At 52.1% G+C, this 25,814-nt stretch overlaps 2 protein-coding genes across 26 annotated transcripts in view; one reads left to right on the top strand and one right to left on the bottom strand.

Moving 5' to 3' along the window:
- On the bottom strand, nt 1-20,243 carry CHKB (choline kinase beta). 4 transcript variants are annotated; one of them, XR_014784188.1, is made up of 12 exons: nt 20,044-20,243; nt 16,353-16,461; nt 15,489-15,602; nt 12,221-12,354; nt 11,577-11,681; nt 10,443-10,501; nt 10,138-10,225; nt 9,769-9,877; nt 8,340-8,446; nt 7,059-7,140; nt 5,854-6,171; nt 1-315 (listed from the first exon to the last, which is right to left on the bottom strand). XR_014784188.1 is itself a non-coding variant. In XM_084808793.1 (11 exons), the coding sequence occupies exons 1-11, from the start codon at nt 20,220-20,222 to the stop codon at nt 6,115-6,117; spliced, it is 1,143 nt and encodes a 380-aa protein (XP_084664919.1). In that variant the 5' UTR covers nt 20,223-20,243; the 3' UTR covers nt 4,695-6,114. The 4 variants fall into 4 exon arrangements, 2 of the variants coding, with proteins under 2 accessions (XP_084664919.1, XP_084664920.1); XR_014784189.1 differs by lacking the exon at nt 8,340-8,446 and having other exon boundaries at nt 3-315; XM_084808793.1 differs by lacking the exon at nt 1-315 and having other exon boundaries at nt 4,695-6,171.
- LOC146339212 (uncharacterized) overlaps nt 19,300-25,814 on the top strand; it is a 20,559-nt gene continuing 14,044 nt past the window's right edge. For 11 of the 22 annotated variants that reach the window (XR_014784201.1, XR_014784190.1, XR_014784195.1 and 8 more), the window contains exons 1-2: nt 20,399-21,331; nt 21,427-21,582. Coding sequence is in view for 10 of the 22 variants with exons in the window: in XM_084808797.1 (XP_084664923.1) it covers nt 21,427-21,582 (156 nt within the window). In the remaining 12 variants the exon portion in view is untranslated. Of the gene's footprint in view, nt 19,362-20,398; nt 21,583-25,814 lie in introns of those variants that run through there. The other 11 variants (XR_014784191.1, XR_014784196.1, XR_014784194.1 and 8 more) reach the window with 3 other exon arrangements.

The following is a 25,814-nucleotide window of genomic DNA, read 5'->3' on the forward strand; positions in this document are numbered from 1 at the left end:
CAAACTTAAGGATCGCCTTTAATACCTGGATGAAAATCCTTTGCAGTCAATGACTGCCTGAAGTCTGGAACCCACAGGCATGACCAAATGCTGGGTTTCCTCCCTTGAGATGCTTTGCCAGGCCTTCACTGCAGCTGCCTTCAGCTGCTGCTTGTTTGTGGCTCTTGATGCCTTCAGTCTTGTCTTCAGTAAGTGAGAAGCATGCTCTGTTGGGTTGAGATCAGGTGACTGACTTGGCCATTGAAGAACATCCCACTTCTTTGCCCTGAGAAACTCTTGGGTAGCGTTTGCTGTATGTTTTGGGTCATTATCCATCTGCAATATGAAGCGGCGTCCTATCAGTTTGGCAGCATTCGGCTCAATCTGAGCAGAAAGTATAGCCCTATACACTTCAGAATTTGTCCTGCTGCTTTTATCAGCAGTCGGGTCATCCATAAACACCAGTGACCCAGTTTCATTGGCAGCCATACAGTCAGGGCCAGAAATACTGGAACAAGGATAACTGTTTTGGCGGTTGGCCTCTGTACACCATCACGCTGAAGTTGAAAGGAAACACACCCAGATGGGAGCGAAGTCAGGACTTTCAGCTGTAATTCAAGGGGTTTGACAAAGGTGGGGCACTAACCATTCAGGAAAGACAGCCAGTGGCATACACACACACCCATCGTTGGGGGCTCATAAGTAATGGAACCAATGGCTGACAAGCAGCTGCATGGCCAGGTGTGGCCTGTTTCCTGGGTACCCCATGACCAGTCAAGCAGGCCTGGAGGTGGTTCAGGCAAAGAAGTGGGATGTTCTTCAATGGCCAAGTCAGTCACCTGATCTCAGCCCAATAGAGCATGCTTTTCACTTACTGAAGACTGAAGGCAGAAAGACCCACAAATAAGGAGCAGCTGAAGGCAGCTGTAGTAAAGGCCTGGCAAAGCATCTGGAGGGAGGAAATCCAGCATTTAGTCATGTCTGTGGGTTCCAGACTTCAGGAAGTCATTGACTACAAAGGATTTTCATCCAGGGATTAAAGGCAATCCTTAAGTTTGAAATGATGTTGGTTTGTTCCATTACTTATGAGCCACCAACTATAGGGGTGTGTGTAGGCCACTGGCTGTCCTTCCTGAATGGCTAGTGCCCCACTTTTGTCAAACCCCTTGAATTACAGCTGAAAGTCCTGACTTCGCTCCCATCTGGGTGTGTTTCTACTTCAGTGTGGTGTACAGAGGCCAACCGCCAAATCAGTTATCCTTGTTCCAATATTTCTGGCCCTGACTGTACATGAAACTTTCCTATGTGTGCACAGTACGGATGTCGGAGAAATCCACAGCAGAGCCAGACGAGCTGGGATTTCTATGAGTCTGACCTGCAGATTCCACTGCAGAGTGGCTTTTTCACGGCATGTGGATTCCACCAACTGTTTTTTTTTTTACTTTTTGGCAGAAGTTGTGCTAATTCGCCCTTGCCCTAATTTGCATTAGCGCAAGTGGAACAAAATTCTCATACATTCCTAAAAATGATCCAATTCTGTCAATGAGCAGATGACAGAATGAAAGATGCCTGACGATCCACAAAACACAGATGGAGCAGATTTAACAAAATCCATAGACATCCCTAGTGTGCAGCACTCGCTGCAAAATCAGATTCTTGTATTGCCTTTCAGCTGGTGCCCAAAAGCAATGGGGTAAACAACATGAATGGTCTATTCAACAAAAATAAATGGCTCCAATGCATTTTGGACCACATATAGGCCCTTCTTCAGGGAAACCTGAAAAACTATATACAAAGTTTATGTACTTGAAACATGACCCTGTATTCAAAAATATACACTAGCAATACAATTGTTTATCAGAATTTAAAGTCTAAAGAAATAGAGGCTCAAAGTTACAAATTGTGCACACCATAATATATATCTACATATCTCACAAGTAAACTTGCTCACCCATTGACCTGTTCACACATAACCACAACCCACTGTTTTAAAAACCAATGGGCTGCTGAGCACACAGGGCACACCACGGGCAACACGCCCGCCACTTCCCACAATCAGCTCCTTTGCTGCACAACCGACAATTGGCTCCTTTGTGGGTTGTGCAGTGTGATGTTCAAACATGGACCAATGGGTTCTTTGGGGCTAAATAACCCAGCGGTTAACCCATAGTTTGTTGCTGGGTTAACTGCTGGGTTGTGTAGCCCCGAAACAACCCACTAATCTGGGCTCAGACATAATACTCCACAGCCTATGAAGGAGCTGATTGTGCTTTGTATGGTAAAAGTGGAAGTGGCGGGCGTAGTCCAGGCAGTGTGCCTGCTCATGCACAAAACCCACTGGCTTTTCAATTTTGAATAAGAGAACAATCATAATTGAAGTGCAAACATCATTTGTTTGGGTCAGACTGGGTCTGTTCGCATGTAATGACAACCTACTGAGTTTTAAACTGGTGAGTTATCATTACGTGGAAACAGGCTCAGTATGTCCCAATCAATTATGTTTGCTCTTCAATTCAGTGATGTTTGTTTTTATTCTAACTTGGGAGGTTTCTTGTAGTTTTACCTAAATACATTTTTTTGCAAGGACCAGGTATAGATATACCCCAAACATACTGTTGCACCTTGTAAAATCTGTCAGCATATATATATTTTTCCCCATCTACAGAATTTACAAATGATTTCAGTCTTAGACAGTATTCACAGTGCCCACAAGGAAAATTTCCTGTTGGGGGTCTTAATCCTGGCAAGAGAAGTTAACAGTGCTTTTTGGGGGTTCTCTGATGTGTCACTTCTGAGTACCCAGTCCCCTATATTTCTAGTCCTCCTGTAAGCAATATATGGCTTTTCTTTGCATGTGGCTATCTCTTTTACCAAATACCACTATTTGTTGATGGATCAACTTAAAGAGACACCTATATTATTAACGGGTAAACGAATACCATTCTGTTTCTGGGTCTTTTGTCTGGGTGTCGATAAAGAACTTCTACTTATATTACCCACCCACTTTCTGGTTCTCTGTAACGTTCTCTCTAAATAGCCACACCATATACCAGCTTGATGCAAATGATCAGATTCCCTTCTATAATCTGAATCTTTTGTACAGCTTCTCTTGATTCTTCTACATTGTCCATAAGGAGTATTTTTCCGGTATGTCTAGGTTGTGCACTGTCATACCCAAGACATCTATTTCCACCTGTACTTTTCTTGCAGAGTGCTGCACCTAACCCCTCGGCTCCTTTTTTCAATGCAAGATCTAAGAAGCCGATATGCTGGAAGCTGGAATTCCATTTTGTTGTATTCTGTTTGCCTTTCAGTTGGCCAGCATCTTCTCCAACCTGGCACCCTCCAGATGTGTCCGACTGCAACACATGGCCAATGGTCATGCTGGCTGGGAATGATGGGAGCTGCAGCCCAACACACCTGGAGGGCGGCAGGTTGGGGAAGGCTGATCTGGAGCTGTGTGGGATGGGAAGTGCTAGGAGGGGCAAAGACCTTGCAGAGCCCTGCCGAGGCAGGGACGGGAGGAGTGGCCAGGCTCGAGCAGGCCAAGGTTCTCGGAGCTCCGCCTCAAAGCTCGGGCCGCCTCACTCTGGTCTGTGAAATGTGGCATTGTTCAGACAGGAGAAGGGGCCTTTGGGCGCATCCGCAGACGCAGGAAGGCAGCAGAGGCCGGCGGAGGAAGGCCTCCCCCTGGTGGTCTGCACGGTGCCAGCATTCTCCGGCACTTCAGCAGCAGGCATTGTCCAGCGAGTTCTGTGTGATGCAGGCCCACAGACAAACACCTTGGCTGGCAAAATCTGGCCTCTGGCCATTTGGGCCTCTGCCCAGCCATCTTCCCCTGTCCATGGCTTCCTTGTCTGTCCTTCCTTCCAGTGCAAGCCCCGGGATGTGGCACCCGGAAGGCAGCAGGAGAAAGAGAGGGTTCCTAAGTTTGCTTCCATCCTCTGTCCTTTAAAATGCTTCTCTATTTCAGAACACCACCAAGCTGGTATGACTCTTGCACCTTTGCAGTGCAGAAAGCACCAGACATGATGCCCAGGCCAAGCTCTCTTCAGCTTCAACTCTGGAAGGGGACTGGGGGGTCCCCCTGGAATGAAGCTGCTATCTAAGAGTGGTGAAGGAAGCCTAAGTGTTGGCCTGGCATGGGACCCTCCGGCGCTGGGAAAGGGCATGCTGGATCCCCAGGTTATTCTCCTTAAAGCAGGGAAGAATGCCTTGTATGGCGCGATCCCACGGGACAGCCGTGGGTTTCTGACCTCCTACCTTCAGGGGACCCGCTCTAAAGAACAAGGCATGTGAAGACATCTCACTTCCCTTCCCGCCCTCCATCATCTGCCTCTACAGCTTTCTGGGTACGTGAGCAGGCGTGCCAGCTTGACTGCGATGCTCGCCCACAAACAAGCAGTGCCACTGCTTTTCCGTACAAGCTGCACCTCTTCTGTGGTGCTTGTCGTTTGCAAAAAAGGTTTCACAACGAACAGACAACTCTTCCTCTTGAATAATCCATTCTGCGTTTGCCAGCCGGCGAGGAAGGGGAAGAACCCCTGGCGCAGCCCCACCCGCACCGCTGCAGGGCCAGCCCTCTCTCCCCCCTGCCCCGCCACCCACCCACCTTCCGGGCTTGACCCAGAACGCTGTTTGTCATATTTCTCAGCCAGGAGGGCTAGAAACATATTTCTGTCGTCCTCCCTTGGCAAAGAACATACAAAGCAATTGAGGCAGATGGGGATGGGGCTCTGGTGGCAAGGGGCACCAGGCATTTATTGGCGACCACAAAGATTACATTCCATGTTTACTGAATGATGGCAGAGTAGAAGAACCATCCTGAGAATAGAGAATGGGCAGGCCACCTATATAAAGCTAGCTTGGGCAGAGCCCACAGCATCACTGGCTCTGTGTGCCGGACATTCACACAGATGCAGCTGCGACAAAGTTAAGTTCAAAATGTCTCATCCCCGCACAGCTGAGACACAGCAAGCAAACCTACTCCCAAGGAAAGGAACAAATACTTTGGAAGACCCCCCCTCCCCCACAATAGGAGAAAATGGGGTTTTGGTTGGCCCTCTCTGGGTGCAGGGGGTCTAGGAAGGCTGGACGGTGCCTGAGGGCAGGGAGACCATGCGCAGGAGCAACTCTCTAAGTGCTGGCCTCGCCCATGGCCATTCCACACCACTTAAAACAAGTGAGGCCCCTACAGGTGGGCTAGGATGGCAAGCCCCTATTTGGGCGTTGAAGATCCTCAGAGCACCCTCCCCTCCCCTGCTGAGGAACAGACAGTGTGCAGATCATCTGGGGCCCAGCAATGCAGCGCCCCCAAACTCCTCTCTGCGGCTGCTGGCATCCTGCTCCTGGCCACCACGTTTCCCTACGATGGTGCACACAGGCACAGATACAGTAATATAATGCGGTGGCCATGTAAAGGGCAAGTGCACAAATCGAGGCAGGGGGCGGCTGGCTCACCTCTCACAGTCCTGGCTCCCAGCAAACCACTCAGCAACCCCTCCCAGAGGGCCCCCACAGCATCCCATCGGGCAAGTCGGCAACTAGTGCCGAGACAGCCAAGAAAGCTGTGGGCAAGCAGTTATGGGGTGCAGGAAAGAAAAGTGGTTGGGAAAGAGAGGGCAGAACATCTGGATGGCATGGGCTGAGCAGGGAACGTGGTCATGACTCTATCTGGGAAGGAAGGAGCGTGGCCAAGGGAAGGCACGGCTGGGGAGGTAGCAGGCACTGGAAGGAGAGTGTGGGGCAGGGGGCAGCAGAGGGCCAAAGGAAGCAGGGGGTGGCTTGGAGACACCCGTGCTCCCTCCTGTCCCAGAGCGTGCAGTTCTACTGCCCCTGCCCCTCACCCGAAGAGCCATTCATCACCATCCACACCTTCTGTCAGAAGCCAAGCCTTAAAGTGGCCCAGGTCCGTCCTTGCGAGCACCACAGGGGATCCCAGCGCAGGTGCCCTGGCCTCACCCAGCCAGCATCCACGAGCACACCGTTTTGGTTACAGAACCAGGGCTGGCCAGCCAACCCTTCTGCCGTTGGGGAGTTTGGTCCACGGGCGATGTCCCTCGAGGCTCATGTGCAGCTGACGTCCTGCACGCCAGCCAGGCCAGCCTCTGGCAGCAGAAGCAGGCCAGGCCAGGGTCACTCACACAGCGCCTTCTGCTGAAAATAGGCCTCAAAGCGGCACTGCGCATACTCCTGGGGCAGAAGGAGAGAAAAACGAGTGCATCAGGCCTTACAGTGCCTTTCCCAGGCAGTGGGAGGTACCAGTATCCCTGCCCAGACAGACAAAACTCGAGGATCACGCTGTTGTTGTATCATGTCCATCTGGTGCAACTATTATCCTTTGGACCCTTTTCCACAATCACTAAGGCAGACGGAAATCCTGAATTCGCTGAGAAACAAGGCTGGTTCAAGCCCAAGTCCCGCAAATTAAGCCAGATGTGCATGGACCTGCTATTTCTGCTCCTGCTAGCCAGGAGGAGGAGAGGCACAATTCTACGGAGGAGATGGGAGTCCTGACCCCAGAAGTAGTCCCACCAGCCCCGTTCTCACTCCTGGGATCTTACCAGTCAGTGGCCACAAATCCTCCCTTAGGCCACTGGGTTTGGCCACTGACCATATCCATCCGTCCTTCGCAGAGATTATCACTTGGCCATGCTTGGGACCTGTGGTAGTTTTCCAGAAGCGCAGCACATGCAGTCTCCCTCCCTCTCATAGACCACTGCACGTATGGACATGAACGGAAAGAATGGAGGGGAATCCATCCCTCTGCTCATGTTCAGCCACCCCAAGAGTAGGTACAGCAGGGCAACAAGGAGCACTACTCGGCAGCTCATCTGCAGGGCCGCCCTGAAGGTCGCCCACAAGTCACAGAATCCTAGAAGCCGCTCCAAATGTGGGGCACGCCCCTGTCATCATGTGCTGCCAACACCAGCACTTTTCCACACACCTGCCGTACATTTAAGAGGAGGAGCAGGAGGGCTGGAGAACCCAGATCTCCCCTCCCCAACAGCCAGGTGAGCATCCCTCCCACCATGTCTCTTGCTGCAGGGAGGGGAGCTAGCCCCCTTGACTCTACTCACCAGGTAGCCAAACTCAATGGTGGAGATCTTGGCCTGCAAGATGGACCACAGGCCCCAGAAGAAATGGGAAGCCATCGTGAACCTGGAGGGGGTGGGTTGGGGAGGAGAGGAGAGGAGTCAGTGGAAGAGGAGAGCTGCTCCTTCACCCTGCCTCAGAGGAGCCACATGCTTCCTTTCCACAGAGAGAGAGAGAGAGAGAGAAAGGAACTAGGAGCAGGACATGCCCCCTTCCATTCAAATAAGGTGGAGAGAGAGTGGGTGCAAAGGGTACATCCACAGAGCCTGAGATGGCCCTCTCCACACAGAAGGGCCACAGCTCAGTGGCAGAGCTGCAGAAGATTCCAGGCTCAATGCGGCAGAGTTGGGAAGCAAGGCTATTCCGCCAGCCCTGGTAAGAGGCCACCTCTGCTTTTCTCCTCTTCCCTCCACATCCCCTTTTCCTTTTGTGTTATGACTTTTTAGACTGTACGCCTATGGGATGGGACCGTCTTGCTTGTATTGGTTGTACGTCAGCCAGTCTGGGAGCCTTTTTTGGCTGAGGAGTGGGATAAACATTCTTTAAGTAAATAATAATAAATCCTGGCATTTCCAGGTGGGGCTGGGAAACACTCCTGCCTGAAGAGCTGCTGCCAGTGGGAAGCAGTGCTGAGGTAGATGGGCCTGGCATGCACCCCACAGGCTCCATTTCATATGATGGATGGCCTCATTCACACAAGCAGGAGAGAGAGAGAAATGCCATGACGGACCAAGTTTGCGTGGCTTGCCTTCCTTTCTCACAGTCTGCTTTCAGGGCTGGGGACAGGTGAAGCAGCAATCACAAGACTCGGTTAATTACTGCCTGAGAACAGAGGAAAGTTATGTTTCCCTTGGCTGAGGAAAGAGACTGGGGAAAAGGCTCCAAGAAGAAAGGAGACGGCATTCCACGAGGCTACCTGTTTTGGATGCTCATCTGTCTGCTCTGGGGCAAAATAAGTCCCCAGGTGTAGGGCAGAGAGGACTGATTGAGAGGGAAGGATGTCAGAGGGCTACTTACCAACTGATTTTTGCTCTGCGTGTGCTTGTATCCTTCTTATTTATATATATAAATATATATTTGCAAATAATGTGCTTACATGGCGAAAACAGATCCATACAGACCTGAAGTATCACCTACAGGGAGAGGTGCTCATTCTGACAGACAAATCTAGCAATCTCAGATATGGGTGGGTGGGGGGAGGGGGGTGATGCTTAGGAAACTGGTCAGTCTCACAGCTTCCTGTTCCAATATCCTGGAACACTGACCGCCTGATCTCCAGGAGCATCTCGGCCTCGATACGCTCCTGTTCTTCAGGAGAGGGGGGCGCATTCTTCCCAGCCATCTCCTCCAGGTAGCACCGGATGAAATGCAACTGTGGAAAGATCACGCACAGAATCAGCTGGGAGAAGTGCAGGAGATTCTCCTGTTGCAGGCCCTGCGGTGTGGCACGCCTTCCCTCCCAATCTTTGCTTTTGCCTCCTCTCCTGAACACACTTTAGCCTTCCCTTGTGCTCCTAGGAGATCCACAGCTGCTTCTTCCATTCATGTGTTTTCCCCTCTACGTAAAAAAACACTGAATAAATGATCTATTAAGTAAGCACACAGCCAGCTAACTGCATCTGATTGTATTTTGTGAAGAAGGGAGTCACCATCCAAATAGAAGTTGCAGTCCTGCCTCCAGTAGACAACGCCTTAGGGAGAGGAGGCCACTATCAGGCCATCCAGACTCCCTGACTCTTCAAGCTCTCACCTCCAGGGCAGCTGCATTAAGGTGACTCATCTGAGCAGCTTAAAATACACTTCTAGTGCTCGACCTTCTGTTGCCTGGAGAGAAGGAGCCTTCCGCCCCATCCCAACTGCAAATTCAGTGAAGCTGCTGCTATTGCATTAGTCCACAAAGAAAAGATCTTAAAACAGGGCTCACAGTTGGAAATTAGTATTCTTTGTGGAATAGCAAGTGGTGATTTCCAAAACAAAACCAGATTTGGGATGGATACTTATTTTGGTTCATCTGAAGGCTCTGAAGGCTGTATGGCCCAATGCCTCCTTTCTGCTTCTGTGACTGACTCCCAGCACGGTGAGCAGGAGCAGGGCAGAAGCGCCATCTGACAAGTCAGGCTCCCGTTAAAGTTTCCGGGCAATAAGTGCAGGCAAACTGTTGAAGGCCCTCACAGAAAACAGCCGTCTGTTTTTTTGTGTGCAGGGAGGGTGTGGCTGCGTTTGCCTAGAGAGTGCCAAATGTCTCTTGCCAAAACACGGATGCTGCTTTTCCAGGATCCATTCTACACAACTGAAGCCCTCACAGTATGCTGAACAGGCTTCCTGTTGCTTTTGGTCTTGTGAAGCAGATATTAAAAAGCAGAAGGAGGGTGGGGTGAGAGAGGGGGGGAGAGAGAGAGAGGGATGCCTGCAGTGCAGCGGAGCAAGGAGCATTTGCTCCTGCTTTGCTACCAAGAGTCCAATGCAGTTAGACGGCAAGCTGTCATACGGAATAATGATTGGTCAATATGCGATTACAGTCAGACAATGACAGGCAGACAACTGGCAAATAACTGACTGGTCAGTTGTCAGCCGAGGTCTCTCAGACCTAAAGGGGCACTGCAGGCCCCCACCATCCAATCCCCTCCCTGCCACCCACAGATCAGAGAGGCCCCCAACAACTGCCTCTCTGACTGGTCGGTACAGGGCAGTTACCTGCTGGCAACGGCTGGGGTAGTTTTCTGGGCTGGATTTATAGAAAGGCCACTGGCCATGGGCGTAACTGTAGACCCACTCACAGAAGTGATTGGCGATGTCAAAGCCCCTGGGGGAGGAAGTCAGAGAGGGAAAGAAACTTCACGTGCCCGAGCAAAGTTGACGGGACTCTGCAGCTAGGAGCAACAGCCCAGTAGCCCCTCTCTCCCCTAGGTGAGCCCCTCCTGGCAAGCCTCTTCTAGGGACAGGGCTCTCAAGGGAGCCAGAGCCCTGCCCAGGTGAGGGGCTGCCATGCCAAGCCTGGCCCTGAGCGGAAGAGCCCGGCCTCGTGCCCCCAAGGGACCCCTTCCTCCCCTGCCCCAGGCTCACCGGTAGTTGTAGCTGCTGTACTCAAAGTCAATCAGCATGAGACGGTCAGTGGAGCAAGTCTCACGCCCAGCAAGGAGCAGGATGTTCCCTGGGTGTGGAGAGAGGAAGAGGGCTGGTCAGATATCTGCAGGTATCCCCCATGCTCACACAGCACCTAGAAGGGGGTGGGGGTCCCTTGCCCTCTCACTGCTCTGATCTCAGCCCATCTGAGGGCCCCTTCTGAGCATCTGCCCAGACTCACAAGCCACTGGCAGTAGCCTGAGGAAAGACTGCCCCTCCCTCCCTGCCCCCTGCAGTGTCCTTACCTTCTTGCACATCATTATGGCAGAAAACCACAGGGGACAAGGTGGCTTCAAGCAGAGCCCTACAATGGCAGGAGAGAGAGAGAGAGAGAGAGAGAGAGAAGGCAAGGGTTGGGGGAGGCAGATGGACTATTTCATGCAGCCTTCCCCTCCCTCTTCATATATTTAGAGAGCACATTTGGAGGAAAGAAATAAGGGGGCAAATGAAAGAAGAAACAAGATCTTCCTATAACATATCAACCCATGAAGTTGTGCTTTGAACTTCACTGCTGTAAGATAATTGATTTTTAAAACAATGAGTCATCAGATCTGTGCAGAACGGGGCCATCACAGTCTTCTGGCCAGAAATCCAGCCTCCATATTCAGAGGTCAGGTGCCTCACACAACCACAGGGCCTGTCCTGTCTGCTCTGAGGGTCAGTGGCCCCCCCAAGGCCCCTGGCAGAGGCTTCCCCAGCCCTGCTCCCCAAGAGACTTCTGACTGGGGATGTGCGGGATTGATTTATTCATTAAAGGTGTCCCCAACCAGTCGTGTCCGACTCTAGGGCATGGTGCTCATCTCCATTTCTAAGCTGAAGAGCCAGCGCTGTCCGAAGATGCTTCCGTGGTCATGTGGCCGGCATGACTGAACACCGAGGTGCACGGAACGCTGTTACCTTTCCCGCCGAAGCGGTACCTATTTATCTACTTGCAATTTCTTGCTCTCAAACTGCTAGGTTGGCAGGAGCTGGGACTGAGGACGGGAGCTCACTCCGTCATGCGGCTCTCGAACTGCTGTCCTGCCGACCTTCTGGTCTGCAGTTCAGCGTCTTAACCACTAAGCCACCGCGGCCCCTGATTTATTCATTACATATTCCTAGTATCTTCAAGTTGCCTTTAAGGGTGAAAACCTTCCTGCATGCACAGCAGGGGCTCTACCACTGAGCTATGGGTCCTCCCTGGGTAGGCAACCAACAACCATCACGTCCCTGCAGTCAACTGCCAGTGGCCTGACCCAGCACAGCAATTTCCTGAGCACCAGACAGATGCTAAGGACCATCTGAGGCCAAAGGGCACAGGAGAAATGAAGGGAGACTTGGGGGAGCCCCAGTGTCAGGGTCCCCCTCACAGCCACCTGCTCCCTTGCTGCCCCACTCACCTGAGGCTGCGCATTTCGGCCTCCAGGTTGTACGCCTTCAGCTTATTGAGCTTCCTCAGCTGGGCTTCCTGAGGGAAGGTGAGCTCGGAGATTTGCTTCAGGTACCTGCCACGGAGGAAGGGATGGGGTGTGCACTAATGCTCCCCAGCCACAGCCACCCCACTCTGATCAGCCTGCCTGGGAGAGCAGGGGGCTTGTGCCCTGTCCCAAAGCCACACCTGACCTTCCTCCTTGCCCATTCTTGGAAGGGCGTCAGGCTCTGATCTTTAGTAGGCAGCCTGCTCAGCCTCTGCCCTACACAACGGTCTCCTCCAAATCTTGGGTACAGACGGAATAAGCCAGAGGGCACTCTCAGGAGACTGCAATGGGCCCACACAGGGAAAGGATACACGCGAGGCCTGCACCATGGAGAGATCTGCAGGTCAAACCTAGCCCTGGACATTGTGGCGAGCGAGCATGACAGAACCAGGGCAGATACTGGAGCATCAGCATAACGTTCTCCCAGTGACCCACCTCCCGAAAGACTGACGGCACTGCCCACATCAGCCGCTGCCGTTTACCAGCGATCTGCAAAGGGCAGCCCTGGGCAGAGATGCCATGGCAATAGTCTAGCCTGGGGCTTTTGAAGGTATTTGTGGCATTACCTCTCCATTGTCCCAAACATCCACTTGGGCTCTTTGTTGAAGGGCATAACCATACCATGGAAGCGAGCCATCTTCATGGCAATCTCCCCCGATATGCTAGGGTCCGGCAAGTCCTCAGTGAGCAGGCGGCGGCTCTGGAGGGGAGAGGGGTATGGGGTAGGATGAGGCAGGGTGTGGCCCTCTCCCTCTACTACACAAGAAATGTTGGTTCAAGGGAGGCAAGGGGCCAACAGCTCCCACTGCTGGCAACAGTTTAAAGCAGGGGTGGGCCACTGGGGGCCCTCCACATGTTTTGGCCTACAGCTCCCATCAGCCCTAGCTAGCACAGCATGTGATGAGGGATGGGAGTTGTAGGCCAAAACATCTGGAGGGACACAAACTGCCCATCCTTGGTTTGAAGGGTGCATGCATGGAGACCCACAGATGATGGGGACCCCCCCCGTCCACCCCGCCTAAACAACTCACCATGGAAAGAGCAGACCAGAAAGCATCTAACAAGAGGCCCTCCCAGCCACACGTGGGAGGAGGGGGCAAAACAAGAGCCTGGGTGGGCCAGGGGAGAGCGTGTCTGCCTTGGGCCCGGCTTCAAGGGAAGTGCTCTTGTCTGCACAGGCTGCCTCTCGCAGGGGCTCACACAGCCTCCAAGACAGAAAGAACCTTCAGTGGGGCCTCATTTTCAGATCTTAAGTGTTGTTGACTGGGCTTGCACAACACAACCCATCATGGGTAACTAGTCACAATGGGTTGCCACGTCATTTGAACCCAGGTCACTTCCTGCAGGATGGCTTATTTTCAGCAACAAGCCATCCTGACAACCCATGACTTGTTATAGGGGCTGTTCAATCTACGATGGACTGTCGTGTCATCCAAACCCGGGACAGCAATTTCATCATGGGCTGGGGGGATCGGCTACAGAGCCATTTGGCAAGAGCAGCGCCCCTGCCCCTGCTGCCCTTCATCATCTTGCCCTTGCCGCTGCCAGTGACAGCCCCTCCACCGATGCCCAAGAGGCACTTTGGAGCGACCTCCACTAGTTCGTCACCCGTTTTTTGGGGTCCCAGAAAACTGCACAAATGTGTTCAAAATTTTCTTGATGACGATGATGATTGATGGTCTTTCGCAACTGCACAATTGCACTCTTATGGCCGTCAGACACATGCAGTCTTGCCTAGTCCATTTCCTTGTATATTTCAGATGTCAAAGGGAGCAGTGAAGCAGAGCAGGTAAGGTATGTGGAAAGTGACCAGGCCAGACTTCATATGGGCTAATTTGCATATGGTTGCCAGGGACTAATTCCCAGTTGTCAACTGAAAAGCACCGAAAAGGGGAGAAATGCAGCAAAAGTAGGTGCACCAAAGGGGGAGGGGGCAATGTGATCCGGTCGCTCTTAAATGTTGGACTGACACTTCTTAGTGCCCCCCCCCCAACACTGCCCCACGTCTCTGGCTACTCCAGAAAGGGGAGGTGCTGGCTCCCTGTCCTTTCCATGGCTCCTTTTTGGGGCACTTACTGCTGCAGTTACTGCGGTTCCCTGACAGTTCTAGAAAAAAACTCTGAGGAGGAGGATGAATGGGATGGAGTGAACGGGGCCCCATTGTGGGGGGCAGGTGCAAGTACTGCTGGTGCCCCATTTGCACCATCCTGTTCTGCCACCTCAAGGTTTTTTTTAAAGAAACTGTCAGGAATATTTGTGCAACTTTTTGAACTGGGAAATATACACACACGTAATGGCTGGTAACTAAATGGAGGGGAAGTCTGTGTACCTGCATTAACTGCTCCGTTACTGCAGGTGCACAAACTTCCCCTCCGCTTACTTGCCAGTCCCCAAAAATGCACAACTTCCCCAAACATTGTTTTTTTAGAACCCTTGGAGGGTGGCAGAACAGAATGGAGCAAATGGGGCACCAGCAGTACTTGCACCCTCCCCCTCCAATGGGGCCCCATCTCCTCCATCCCATGCAGCTGCCTTCTCAGGGTTTTCTCAAGGTGGGGGACACTCAGAAGTATCAGTCTAACACTTGGAAGCGATAGGATCATATTGCCAAGGGGGAGATATTGACCACCCCCCTTTGATGCACCTACTTTTGCCACTCCCCCCCCCTTTTGGGTAGTTTTCAATTGACAACGCGACTCCGGCAACTGTTTGCTAATTAGTCTTGCCATATCAGTTTCTTTGTATGTTGCCTACTCCTCCTGTGACAGCTGAAACATACAGGGAAATTGACCAGGCAAGACAACACATGTCTGACAGCCATAAGAGCGCACTTGCAAAAGACTGACAAAATAAAAAATTATTTAAAAAATTACAAACACAATTGTGCAATTTTCTGGGGCTGGCAAAATAAAAAAAAATATGATCCCAACTGCAGATTTTTGAGGCTCTGAAAAATTTAAACAACAGCAGTGACTGAAATGGGGTTGCGATTAGAGTGGGGAGGGAGAGACAAGACGGATTCTGCTACAAAGGACACTGGGATACCGGCTGGAGATGGAGGGGGAAGGAGGGAGAGAACAAGCCATGGTGAGCCCAATAGTTTGTCGGGTGCACCGTAGGTTGTTCTGTGAACAACCCACACTGTGTAGCTTATTCGCAGGGTTGCTTAGTATGACATGCATATGCAGCCATTGAAAGGGGTCATACAATCAAAACAAGCCATGGTGGCTTGCTGTGAGATGTGGTACTTGCCGGGCACAATCTGCATAGTCACTGCCTTACTGCAGCTTGTTGTGTCATCTGAACCACGGTGGCATGGCTTATACAACCCTCAAGTAATCCTTCAACAGCCAAGGGGTTATTTGAGGGTTGTTTCCCGCTCCAGCAAGCCATGCCACCTGGGCTCAGATGAATGATAAACTGTGGCCAGGCGTTATGAAAATGATGTTCCACATGCATGGTGGCTTGTTTAAGCCATGGTGGCTTGTTTCGATCATGCAAACTGGGCAACTCTGGCTGGCAAGGGCATTGGCAGGTGGGCCAAACTAGAGACCGGCGCCCTGTCTCAAAGCTACAGTGTCGCCTGGTACTCAGACAATTAACAAGGGAGTGTGTGAGAGGGGTGTCATCTTTTGCTGCCAGACTCCAACAGAGGTCACATGGGTGGGAGGTGGTATCTGACAGCATTCCGTGGGCTGGATCCAACCAGAGACTGCCGTCTATTGACTTTAAACATATCCAGCAGTCAAAGACAGTGGAGACTGCAGCTGATCTGATCTGCTCTGTTCTTGGGGGCCTGCATATGGGAGATAGAGGGAATGGTCAAGGCTCTACCGGGATATATTCCTCGAGGCGCCCCTGAGGGAAGATGCCGTACAGACGTGGCCCCAGCGCCCGCTCAGCTAGGATGGCAAACATGACGCTCTCAAGGACCAGCGAATCAACGCCCTGTGGGAGAGAAATTCAGCAGAATGAGATCCTCCTGGCCTCATTAGCTCCCACTCAGCTACCTAGTTCCCTTCCCCCAAAGAGAGGCCCTTGCACTGGCTTGGCCAGAGACACCCACATGGAAAGAGTCTCCAGGCCTCAGCAGGGAAGGGAGCAGAACTGCAGCAAGCTGGGCAGTTGCAAGCCCCACAGCCATGGCACTACAGGGAGGCAGAATGGGCCAAAAGGCATCAAGGTCAACTCGCCACAAGGCCTGCACACCCCAAACCATGCAAACAAGACCACGGCTGGTTACGTAGGCCACAGCAGTACCCCATTCCCAACCCCTGAAGACGTTTCAGCCTCTAAGCTTGTGTTCAAAGAATCAATCAGAGCCTGACGTCCACTGGAAGAATCAACTGCCTGGGTGAGGCCTTCTTTGCAGCCTGAAATGGGGTGGCCAGTCAGAACCTGAGCAGGACAGAGACCCACCCACATGGAAGACTGTGGAGAAGCAAAAGCCCCCAACCATGGACCCCAAAAAGAGAGACCCGGCCAGAGGTGGGGGAGAGAATTGCTGATGTGATCCTGAGCCAAGGGCGGGACCTTCACAGGGGGATGTTTTAAAGGCACGGCCCTCCTGTAGCCCTAAGGATTCACACAAGGCATCGCAGGCCCCTGGCTCCTGCTCTGCCCCAGGGGAGCAAGCAAAGAGGGTGAAAGGGAGGCAAAGGGGCTGGGGGCTCCAGAGCGCCAAAATAAAGGGCTCACCTGAAGGATGACGCCATAGATGCGCAGCAGGACCTGGCGCGGCTCATCTTCGGTGGTAGTAATGTGCTCAGGCAGAGTGCACTTGTATAGGAGGTTACTGAGCCCCCCGCTGTGGAGAAAACAGAACCCAGGAGAGAAGGGAGGGTCAGGTGGGTGGGTGGCGGCTATAGCAGAGGCCAAAATTCTGGGGATTTGCATCTTACAGGCTAAGACATTTATTTTGGCTACGCATTTGTGGACGACAACCCACTTCATCAGATGCATGGAGTGTTATCTTGCGTTCTAAGAGTGTGTGTACGTGTGTGTGTACATACACATACACACGGTGGTGGTGATGGGAGATTGTATACCATGCAATCAGAAGGAACTGAAATGCATAAAGTACAGGCAGCAATAATTACCTTATGTACAGTGGCAACTTAGAAAACACTTGTTGGATGATGGCAAGACATCCTTTTGTTTAAAATATAAATAAATAATTGCTTTGACTGATGTTTTCTACGCCTAGTGCAATGCAGGCAGTGGGGCCTTGTGCCTGATCTGGGACCTCCTCACCTGCTACCTACATATCTGGAAGCCCCTGGAAATTGTAACGTGGGAAAGGCAAGAAAGGCCTGTCAAAGCCTTCCTGTTGGGCCACCATGAGGAACTGGTTAGCCTTCAGAGCGGAGCTAAAATCCATGCCATTAATGTTAGTGGGGTGGGGGAAGAGAAAGCAGAGGCATTTAAACTTGCATTTCACCTGTATGTCCTGGTCCCCTCCCAGCTTTAGGAGGAAGGATGGTTTTAATTGGGAAAAGCATGCAGGGTTTGGCTTTTATCTAGTGGTCTTTAGGGGTTGCTTGTCCTCGTATAACTGTCCCCACCCCACAAGCTGGCAACAAGAGGCCAATGTCAGCTGCTGGTCCCCAAAGGACTCCAGCGCTCCTTTGCCAGGCCTGCTCCTGCCTGGGCCCCTAATCCCTGCCAAGCCACACAGGACCATGGGGCTCTAGCCATGCTTGAATTCCAGCTGAATTCAAGCATGGCTAGAAAATGCCAGTGTGGCCTTCGTTGCTTTCCATGCTGTTGTGCCACATCCCCCGGGGCACAGAGGGAAAGCTAAGGGAGCAACAAGAACAATCAACAGCCTCTTCCTTCTAACTAAATGGGCAGGAAAGGCACGATTCCTGCCCTGCCTGCAATGGAAGACTGAATCACTCTTCTGAGAGCAGCAGTGAAGTAACTATTAGCCCCACCCCACCTCCCAGCTGGCCTAAAGGAGACATATTTAATGGAAGCATCATGTTAAGCATTCCCCCATGCATTGGGAAAGGCCCAGGGGCAATGCGACAGAGCTCAGTTTCCTTTGTGTGAACAAAGGCTGCAGAGTTTGGAATATGTGCTTTATAGAAAAAGCACATATTGGGCAGCAGACTCAAACCACCAAATGCAGCAACTGCACTCCAAGGTTCTTCACCTTCAGCCAACTCTGACTCTCTCCCAAGTCAAACGTGCATACAGTTGAGCTTTGCACAGAAATGTCACAGACAGTCCCTCTGCCAACTGAGGATAATGCTTGATGCATCCAGTGAAGTGGGCTCATGAAAGCTTCTTCAGTATACAAGGGCATCTGATTACTGTTCTTTCTGGATTTGTTCTGAAGAAGTCTACCACTGAAGAAGACTGTAGTGTTGAAATGCATTTGGCACTGATTTATATGCATCTGGATTAGACTGTATGTGTTGGTTTGCTCACAATAAGAAATCTTCTCTGCTTTTCTCCATTACTGTATTGTGACAGCAATGTTTTAAAGCTGTTTTATTGCAACGTTTGGTCCCTGTACATTATTCTGGTGTATTGTTATGAACTTTTATATATTCTATGTTGTTCAGTCGTTGTTTCTGACTCTTTGTGACCCCATGGACCACAGCACGCCAGGCCTTCCTGTCCTCCGCTCTCTCCCGGAGTATATGTTCTATAGCGTACAATTTTTCCATTTTTTCAGTAACCTTTGTAGTTTTTGTTCTGACCTGTTTATATTGAATTTTGAGTTTGTGTGGTTAGGATATTATTCCTCTTTTTTTTAACTTGGGCCTCATGAAAGCTTCTGCCACAAGGAATCTGTGAGTCTTTAAGGTGCCACAACCCTTTGTTGTTTTGGGGTTTTGCTCCAATCCACTAGCTGGAGAATCTCCCTTTCCAAAGGCTAGAGAGAGATTCCAGGCCATTAAGAAAATCATCCCCAGTGATCAAGGGTTAGAGAACCAACAGGTCACTTAACACAGGGCTCTTATTCCTGACTAGCAGCAGCCCCAACATTTCATTTTGCAAAAGATCTTTACCAACCTTGCCAGCCAGGCTGCATATAGGCAAATGTGCCATACCCTACAACCCAGATCTCTCAGATATCTTCAGCCACACAGGGTGGGAAGAGGCCTACGAGGCCATCAAGTCCAACCCCTGCTCGGTGCAGGATGCCCGATTCCCAGGCGGTCTCCCATCCAAGCACTAACCAGGGCTGACCCTGCTCAGCTTCTGAGATCAGATGAGATTCACCCAAGCAGGTGTGGTGTATTCAGTCTCTCTGTTATACGGGCCTGGTCCTCCAATGGGGAAGGGCTGTAGCTCAGTGGGAGAGCCCCCGCTTTGCACACTGAAGGTCCCAGGTTCAATCCCCGACTTCTCCAAGTAGGGCTAGGAAAGAATCCTGCCTGAAACTCAGGAGAGCTGCCAGTGTCAGCAATGCTGGGCTAAATGGAGCAACGATCTGACTCAGTATGGGGCAGCTCCCCATGTTCCTTTCTTTCATTATCTCCCCAACTATCAAAATTGAGTTGGGTGTAAACTGATGTCACCATTTACAGTACACAGTTTGTTGTCGTCGTTCAGCGTGTCCAGCAGCACCGCTTCGCGGGGAGGTGGGGCTGCAGGGCACCCGCCGACGCACGTGTGGCACTCAGCTCCTGGGGGCCCAGCGCGCGGAAGAAGCGCAACGCTGGATCGGAAGAACGGGCGCCGGAACGCGAGGTGCGCGGGGGCAGGCCGCGCCTCAAGGCGCGCAGCCCACCTCGGCTCGGCCGGCGCTGCCGCGGGGCGCCGCGGGCTGCAGGAAGAGGCGGCCGCGAGGCCAGGCCGGCGGGGGCGACCCAAGCCGGCCCCCGGCCGCGGGCTCTCTGGCGGTGCGCAGCTGGGCGCTCTCCAGGCGCGCGGAAGCCCGGCCGCCGCCCGCGTCCCGCGCCCAGCCTCGCGGAGTCCCGGCGCGGCGGGGCTGGAGGGCCCCGCCGGCCGCGCGCACCGCGGGGCCGAGTCGGGCAGGACCGCGGGGCGGCAGGGCTGGGGGCGCCGCTGCTCCTGAGCGCCCAGGCAGCCGCGCGCCGCGGCTGCCAGGCCTCGACGGCCTCCCCGACACGCTCCGGGCTGCCGCGAAGCCGCCTCAGCCGGGGCGGGACGGCGCAGGCCGGCGGGGCCCGGGACGCCCGCGCCGCGCCGCGCACAGCGCTCGCCGCCGCCGCGGAGGCCCGCGCAGCCTGCCGGGGCCGGGAGAGCGCCCGGCCGTCGTGGCCGGGCGAGGCGGCTGCGGCCGCCAGGCCTGGGGCCGCGCCCTCGCGCCGCCCGCACAGGCGGGAGCGAGCCGGACTCCGCGCGCGCCGCCGCTGGGCCGCGGCGGGGTCGCGCCGGCGGGGCGGGTCGCGGCGCGGCAGGGGCTCACCTGACGGGGGCGACGCCGAGCTCCTCGGGCCCCGCCAGGCGGCGCCAGGCCCCGGCCAGGAACTCGCGGCACCACAGGAAGGCGCGCAGGCGGGTGGGCCCGGGCACGGCCGCGGCGCCGCGCGGCGAGCTGGGCGCCGCCGAGTCCCCGCCGGGCCCGTCCCCTTCGGGCGTCTCCATGGCCGCGCGCCGCCCGCCCTCGCGCGCGCCCCGCCGCCTCCCCCAGCGGCCCGGCTCCGGGCGGCCCGGCCGCGCCCCGCTGGCTCGCGGCGGCGCCCGCAGGAGGGGCGGCGCCGCGGCGCTTGGCCGCCCCGCCCCGCCGCGCCCCGCCCCGCCCCGCCCCGCCCGGCGCCCTTGGAGCTCCCTGGCGCGCGCGGAAGCCGGGCGGCCGGAGCAGCCGGGGCGCGTCCGCGCCGCAGCCCTCCTCTCGCCCCCGGAAAGCCGCTCGGCAGCTCGGGACAGCGAGCCGGGCCGAGCGCGGCGGCCCGGCCGCCCCAGCTGCGGCCGCTGGAGTCCGCCGGGCTGCCGCTCGGCGCCCCAAACGGGGGAGGAAGCCGCCCGCTGCCCCGCCCCGGGGCTCGGAGGCGCGGCCCAGCAGAGCGGGAGCCGCTGTCCTCGCCGCGGGGGCTCTTGACGGGGAGGGGGCATTTCATTTGCGCTGGTTATTCGGTTATTCTGTGCTTGCAGAAAGTAATACGCAGCAACCGGTGAAGTCCAGAAGCGCGTATCTTTTGTTCGACCTCGGAAGGGGGGTTTACTGGGGGCCGCCATTTACTTGCACCTTTTTTTTGCTGCAGTTGAGCTCCGAAGATGGTGCCGTTCGCCATTTTAAAAGAAGTGCCCGTGCATTTTTGTTTTCTCAAATTACAAGAGCCCTGTTGGACAAGGGTTCTTTGAATGTGAGGGCTGAAGGGCCAAGTGGGGTGTGGCTAGAGGAAGGAGAAGGGGTGACCCAAGAGGAGGGGGCAGAGGGGCCCCACAGAATTCAGGAATTGAACCTGGGACTGTGTGCGTGTGCTTTCTGCCACTGGTCTGACTAGTCCAGCCCTGCTCGCTCATAGTTGCAGCAGCTGTGCAGGGTCTCTACCATCACCTGCTACCAGCCGTGCCAGGGGTTGAACCCAGGACCTTCTGCATGCAAAGCAGGCGTGCTCCACCGCGGCACAGCGCCCCTTCTGCCACACATTCTGAGCAGCAGTGAGGGAGGCACAAGAAGCCTGGCTGGCCTCCTATGTGGACACTTCCCAGAACCCTCGGCAACACTGTGGCACACATGCGGCAGTTCCTTGGTAAACCTGTTAATGTGGAAAGAGTTTCCTGGAAGCTGCTGGACAGATAATTCCTTTGCTCCCCTTCCATCTCTGTGGTTCTCTTTCCCTTCCAGATGCCAGCGAACGTGGAGATCAAGGCACGGGTGCGGGACCTGGCACAGCTAATGAATAACGCTGAGCGGCTGAGTGGAACACCAGGCTGCATCATTGCACAGACAGACACTTTCTTTTCTGTCCATCATGGACGACTCAAACTTCGGGATCTCCAGGTGAGTGCACAAGCAAGGTGTGTGTGTGGGGGGGGGCTTCTGCTTTTTAAAAGTTATTTTTTTTAATTAAACTTGCAAACAAGAAACAAACACAAGATAGAAATACGTCTGTCAAATTCAATCCATTACAAACGTAAGTGCCCCTTTAGTTGAGTCTCAAAATAAATGGTTCCACCATTATAAGTCTCAAAATTCTACTGCATATATGACACCTGTAGAGCTAATAACCAGAAAGGTGGCATGCGTAAGCTACCAGACGAGGCCTGCACATTTCAGACTGATCTGATACAAATTGCCATAGATACAGCAAGTTAAAAGGTGCTGAAAATTGACACACTTAAGCCCTTTTTACTCAAGTTACAGCTCATTATATCATATATTTATTTCAAATTCTGTGAGAAGCTACTGGTATACTTTATTTAGATTTGTCGAGGAGATGTGTCTTTCATTAGTTTGATAACTTTTAAGCAGCTGCTCAGAATTTTATCAAGGTTTTTCTGCTCCATGAGAGCCTATGGCAGCAGCTGCTGGCAAAGTTATGACGGGCATGCTCAGTTTCACTCTGAAGCTAGAACGCTGCCGGTATTCCAGTGTTCTGAATTCTACTTTGCCTGTCAGCATTTTGATGGTGTGGGAGGGTAGCAGGGAACTGTCGAGTGAGGAAATTCTGAAGGCTGAGGGAATCACTCTCACAGATTGACAGATCATTAATGAAGAGAGGGAGGAAAAGCAAAAAGCTATGCTGGAATCCTGAGGAGGCTTACTCAGAATTAAGCTGTTCTGAACATACAGGGACATATCTATTAATTTGTACACATCTATTTGTTGGTGTTTTGTTTTTTAGTTTGTGTGTTTGTTTTTTCAGAACAACATAATAATATGTTTCCTCCTTAAAAACCAGAGAAATTCAATAATCAAGAAATCTGTTAGTTGAAGACCAGAGTTAAGGCTATTTCGTGTTGGCTCTAGGCTCACAAAGCCAGGAAAGTGGAAGAACAGGTGTGCCCCGTGGTCAGTAATGATGTTATGCACTGTCACAAATTGTGCTTGCTTATAGGCAAGAAACAGGCATGGTCAACTCACAGGAGGATTCCTCTAGCAATACAGTAAGCCTCAGATGCTTCGTGAAGCAATAGAGGAGCAGGACACTGTGGGGCATCTTTGCTGCTCCCAGGCACTCCTTCCTCCACATCTGGATTTGGGCCTGACAGATCCAGGAAAAGTGTGGGTGCATGGAGGGTATGTTGTAAGCAAGCACAATTTGGGGCATTGCACAACATCATTACTGATCACAGGGCACGTCAGTTAAGGCGTCGTCAGCCTTACCTCCACTTCCCTGGCTTTGTGGAGCTTGAGCCAACATGAGATAGCCTCAACTCTGGTCTTAAAGCAGCAGTTTTTAAAATCATTGAATAATCTAAATTGACAAAGAACACAAACCTAATACAGAGTAATACATAATGTATAATATGTTAAGAAAAAGAAAAATAACACCTGGAACTATATTCTCACAAACCAAGCAACTCAATGAGCAGCATCCAATTCAACACCAGTGCGAACGTAAATTACGTTGCACTGGCGTAAGTGACCTCGAGAACAATGGCAACAGTGCTTGCTGGTGTGGAAGATTTCCTGGGGAAGCCAGCCGCGCCAGCCAGTGCTATTGGCGTTGTGCTACAGATCGCTTCTGCCAGTGCAATGTAATGTATGTTAGTAGTAGTGTGGAATTGGATACTATCCAGTGAAACTAGACCAAATTGCTTGAAAGTGCTCTATCACTTCACCAAAAAAGGGCCAGTTCAAATGTTGACAAAGAACGCATATCAGCTATCCACCGTTGCAAGTCAGGAGTGGATTTGTCCCGCCAGTGCTGTATAATTATTATTTTAGCTACTTCTGATGCTTGAAGAATCCATAATTCTTGATACAAGGATAAATTCTGAAAGCATTTTCAACAAGCAGTGATGATTCATAGAATAGTAGTAGGGTTGGAAGGAGCCTATAAGGCCATCGACTCCAACCCCCTGCTCAATGCAGGAATCCAAGTCAAAGCATCCCTGACAGGTGGCTGTCCAGCTTCCTCTTGAAGGCCTCCAGTGTGGGAGAGCCCACCACCTCCCTAGGTAACAGGTTTCCTTGTCATACGTTTTTCCTGATGTTTAGCCAGAATCTGGCTTCCTGTAACTTGAGTGCATTCTTCTGTGTCCTGCACTCTAGGATGAGAGCCAGTGTGGTGTAGTGGCTAGAATGTTTGACTGGGAGTCGGGAGATCCAGGTTCTAGTCCCCACTCGGCCATGGAAGCTCACTGGGTGACTTTGGGCCAGTCACAGACTCTCAGCCCAACCCACCTCACAGGGTTGTTGTTGTGAGGATAAAAAGGAGGAGGAGGATTGTGTAAGCCGCCTTGGGTTCCTTCAGGAGGAAAAGAGGCGGGATATAAATGTAATAAATAAATAAATGATAGAGAAGAGATCCTGGCCTTCCTCTCTGTGACAACCTTGAAGAGTGAAACAACGTTACACTGTAATATAACTGCTAGAGAGAAGCAAAATGTCATACCTGAGGAGGCGTGACTGAGACAGGTGCTGAGTCTTTGCTTTAAGTAGAAGAGCTGCCACTGAATGAGGTACACAGAGCATTAAAGGAGAACTTAACACAATTTTTCAGAGGCTTGAACAAGGAGGGCAGTGGCTGCAGAATCAAGGAAAGTACTGTAATATGTTACTGGCCAGTTTTTATTTCCATGCTTTTAGGTGGAGCTAAGAGCACAAGAATTTTTTTTATAACAAAAGAGCCCATGTTGTTTTAGAACAGTGCTTGTTTTGGAGCAGTGGAAGCAGATTCAGCTTCAGAAGACCAGGGAAGTGGCTCAGGAATATCGGAATATACTCTGTCAGGGAACAAAGATAGTATAACCAAGTTTACCCAAAAGGTCTCTCGTCAATAGAAAGAAAAAGTTACAAACCTCTCAGCTGTCTTAGAAGTTTTGAGAAGGAGGGGGAGGAAGGGGAAGCTGCTGGGCAGTGTGAAGTGTTTCCATCAGCTGGCCAGCCTGGTTGGGACACTTATTTTTCTAATGCTCAACTTAGTTACAGAAAAGCGGCAGCAATGCTTGAATATATTTTTCAGAAACGTCTTTAGACAGTCCATGTAGTCTGCTGTAATCTCACTTTTGTTTTGCTTACAATTGATGATTTTTTTTTAACCTAATCAGTTTTCTGCAGCATCTGATGCACACTTGGTCTAAAGTATTAAGATCAGCTCGTTCTTGATTTAGCTAGTTTGCTTGTTCCTTTAATCTAGTGCGTACTTCTTGGGGCAAAATAACTCGCATGAGTTGGTTCGTGCTAGCACAATTAGGATTTTAACAAGTGATCACTGTTTACAATTCTTTTCTAAATTTCTGTGGCTTTTCTCTGACGTTTCAAAATTTGACCTGGTTTTTCTGGGGAGTCCTTAAGACTCCACTCCCTGGGACTTAGGTGACCTTTTTTTATGACATCTCAACATACCAATCAAAGAATGTATTCCCATTGACCCTGTGCCACCTTGGACCTCGAGATTCCAAGGCTCTCTTTAAATGCACAGTTCTGTCCAAATCAAAGGTCCCAACCAAGCGAAATAGTTTGAACGGGTCAAGTCCCATTTGTCCAAAACTTACAAGTCTTAGGTCATAGAATCATAGAATAGTAGGGTTGGAAGGGGCCCACAAGGCCATCGAGTCCAACCCCCTGCTCAATGCAGGAATCCAAGTCAGAGCATCCCGGACAGGTGGCTGTCCAGCCTCGTCTTGAATGCCTCCAGTGTGGGAGAGCCCACCACCTCCCTAGGCAATTGGTTCCATTGTCGTATTGCTCTAACAGGAAGTTTTTCCTGATGTTCAGCCGGAATCTGGCTTCCTGTCACTTGAGCCCATTATTCTGTGTCCTGCACTCAGGTCTGTAATTCCTGTACATGTACATTGAAGGCATCCCTTTTGGGGCTATGGAATTTCTTTGGAAGAATCCCACCCCATCCTCAGTTCACACAGGAGCACACAGGAAAACAATCAGGAGGTCCCCACAGGTTGGGAGAAATGAAAGGCACTGCCAAATTCCGAGGTACAGTCAGAGACTGACCCTCACTGAATTGGAGGCACGATCAGTAACTCATGGTCTAGGGAGCCCATACCATGGCAGGGAGTGAAGGAAAGGTCGGGTCACTTACTGCAATCTCCATTCAGAAATGGTTT

Source organism: Heloderma suspectum, chromosome 7 (genome assembly GCF_057233095.1).
Source record: "Heloderma suspectum isolate Gila_16-S chromosome 7, 16-S_ref, whole genome shotgun sequence".
In the NCBI taxonomy this organism is placed as follows: domain Eukaryota; kingdom Metazoa; phylum Chordata; class Lepidosauria; order Squamata; family Helodermatidae; genus Heloderma; species Heloderma suspectum.

Excerpts from the sequence above, each read along its gene's own strand:
- CHKB (XM_084808793.1), bottom strand. The coding sequence starts at position 20,222 with ATGGAGACGCCCGAAGGGGACGGGCCCGGCGGGGACTCGGCGGCGCCC. Across the intron at positions 16,462-20,043 it reads CTCGGCGTCGCCCCCGTCAG|CGGGGGGCTCAGTAACCTCC; the intron begins GTGAGCCCCTGC and ends TTTTCTCCACAG. Across the intron at positions 10,502-11,576 it reads GCCGAAATGCGCAGCCTCAG|GGCTCTGCTTGAAGCCACCT; the intron begins GTGAGTGGGGCA and ends CTGCCATTGTAG.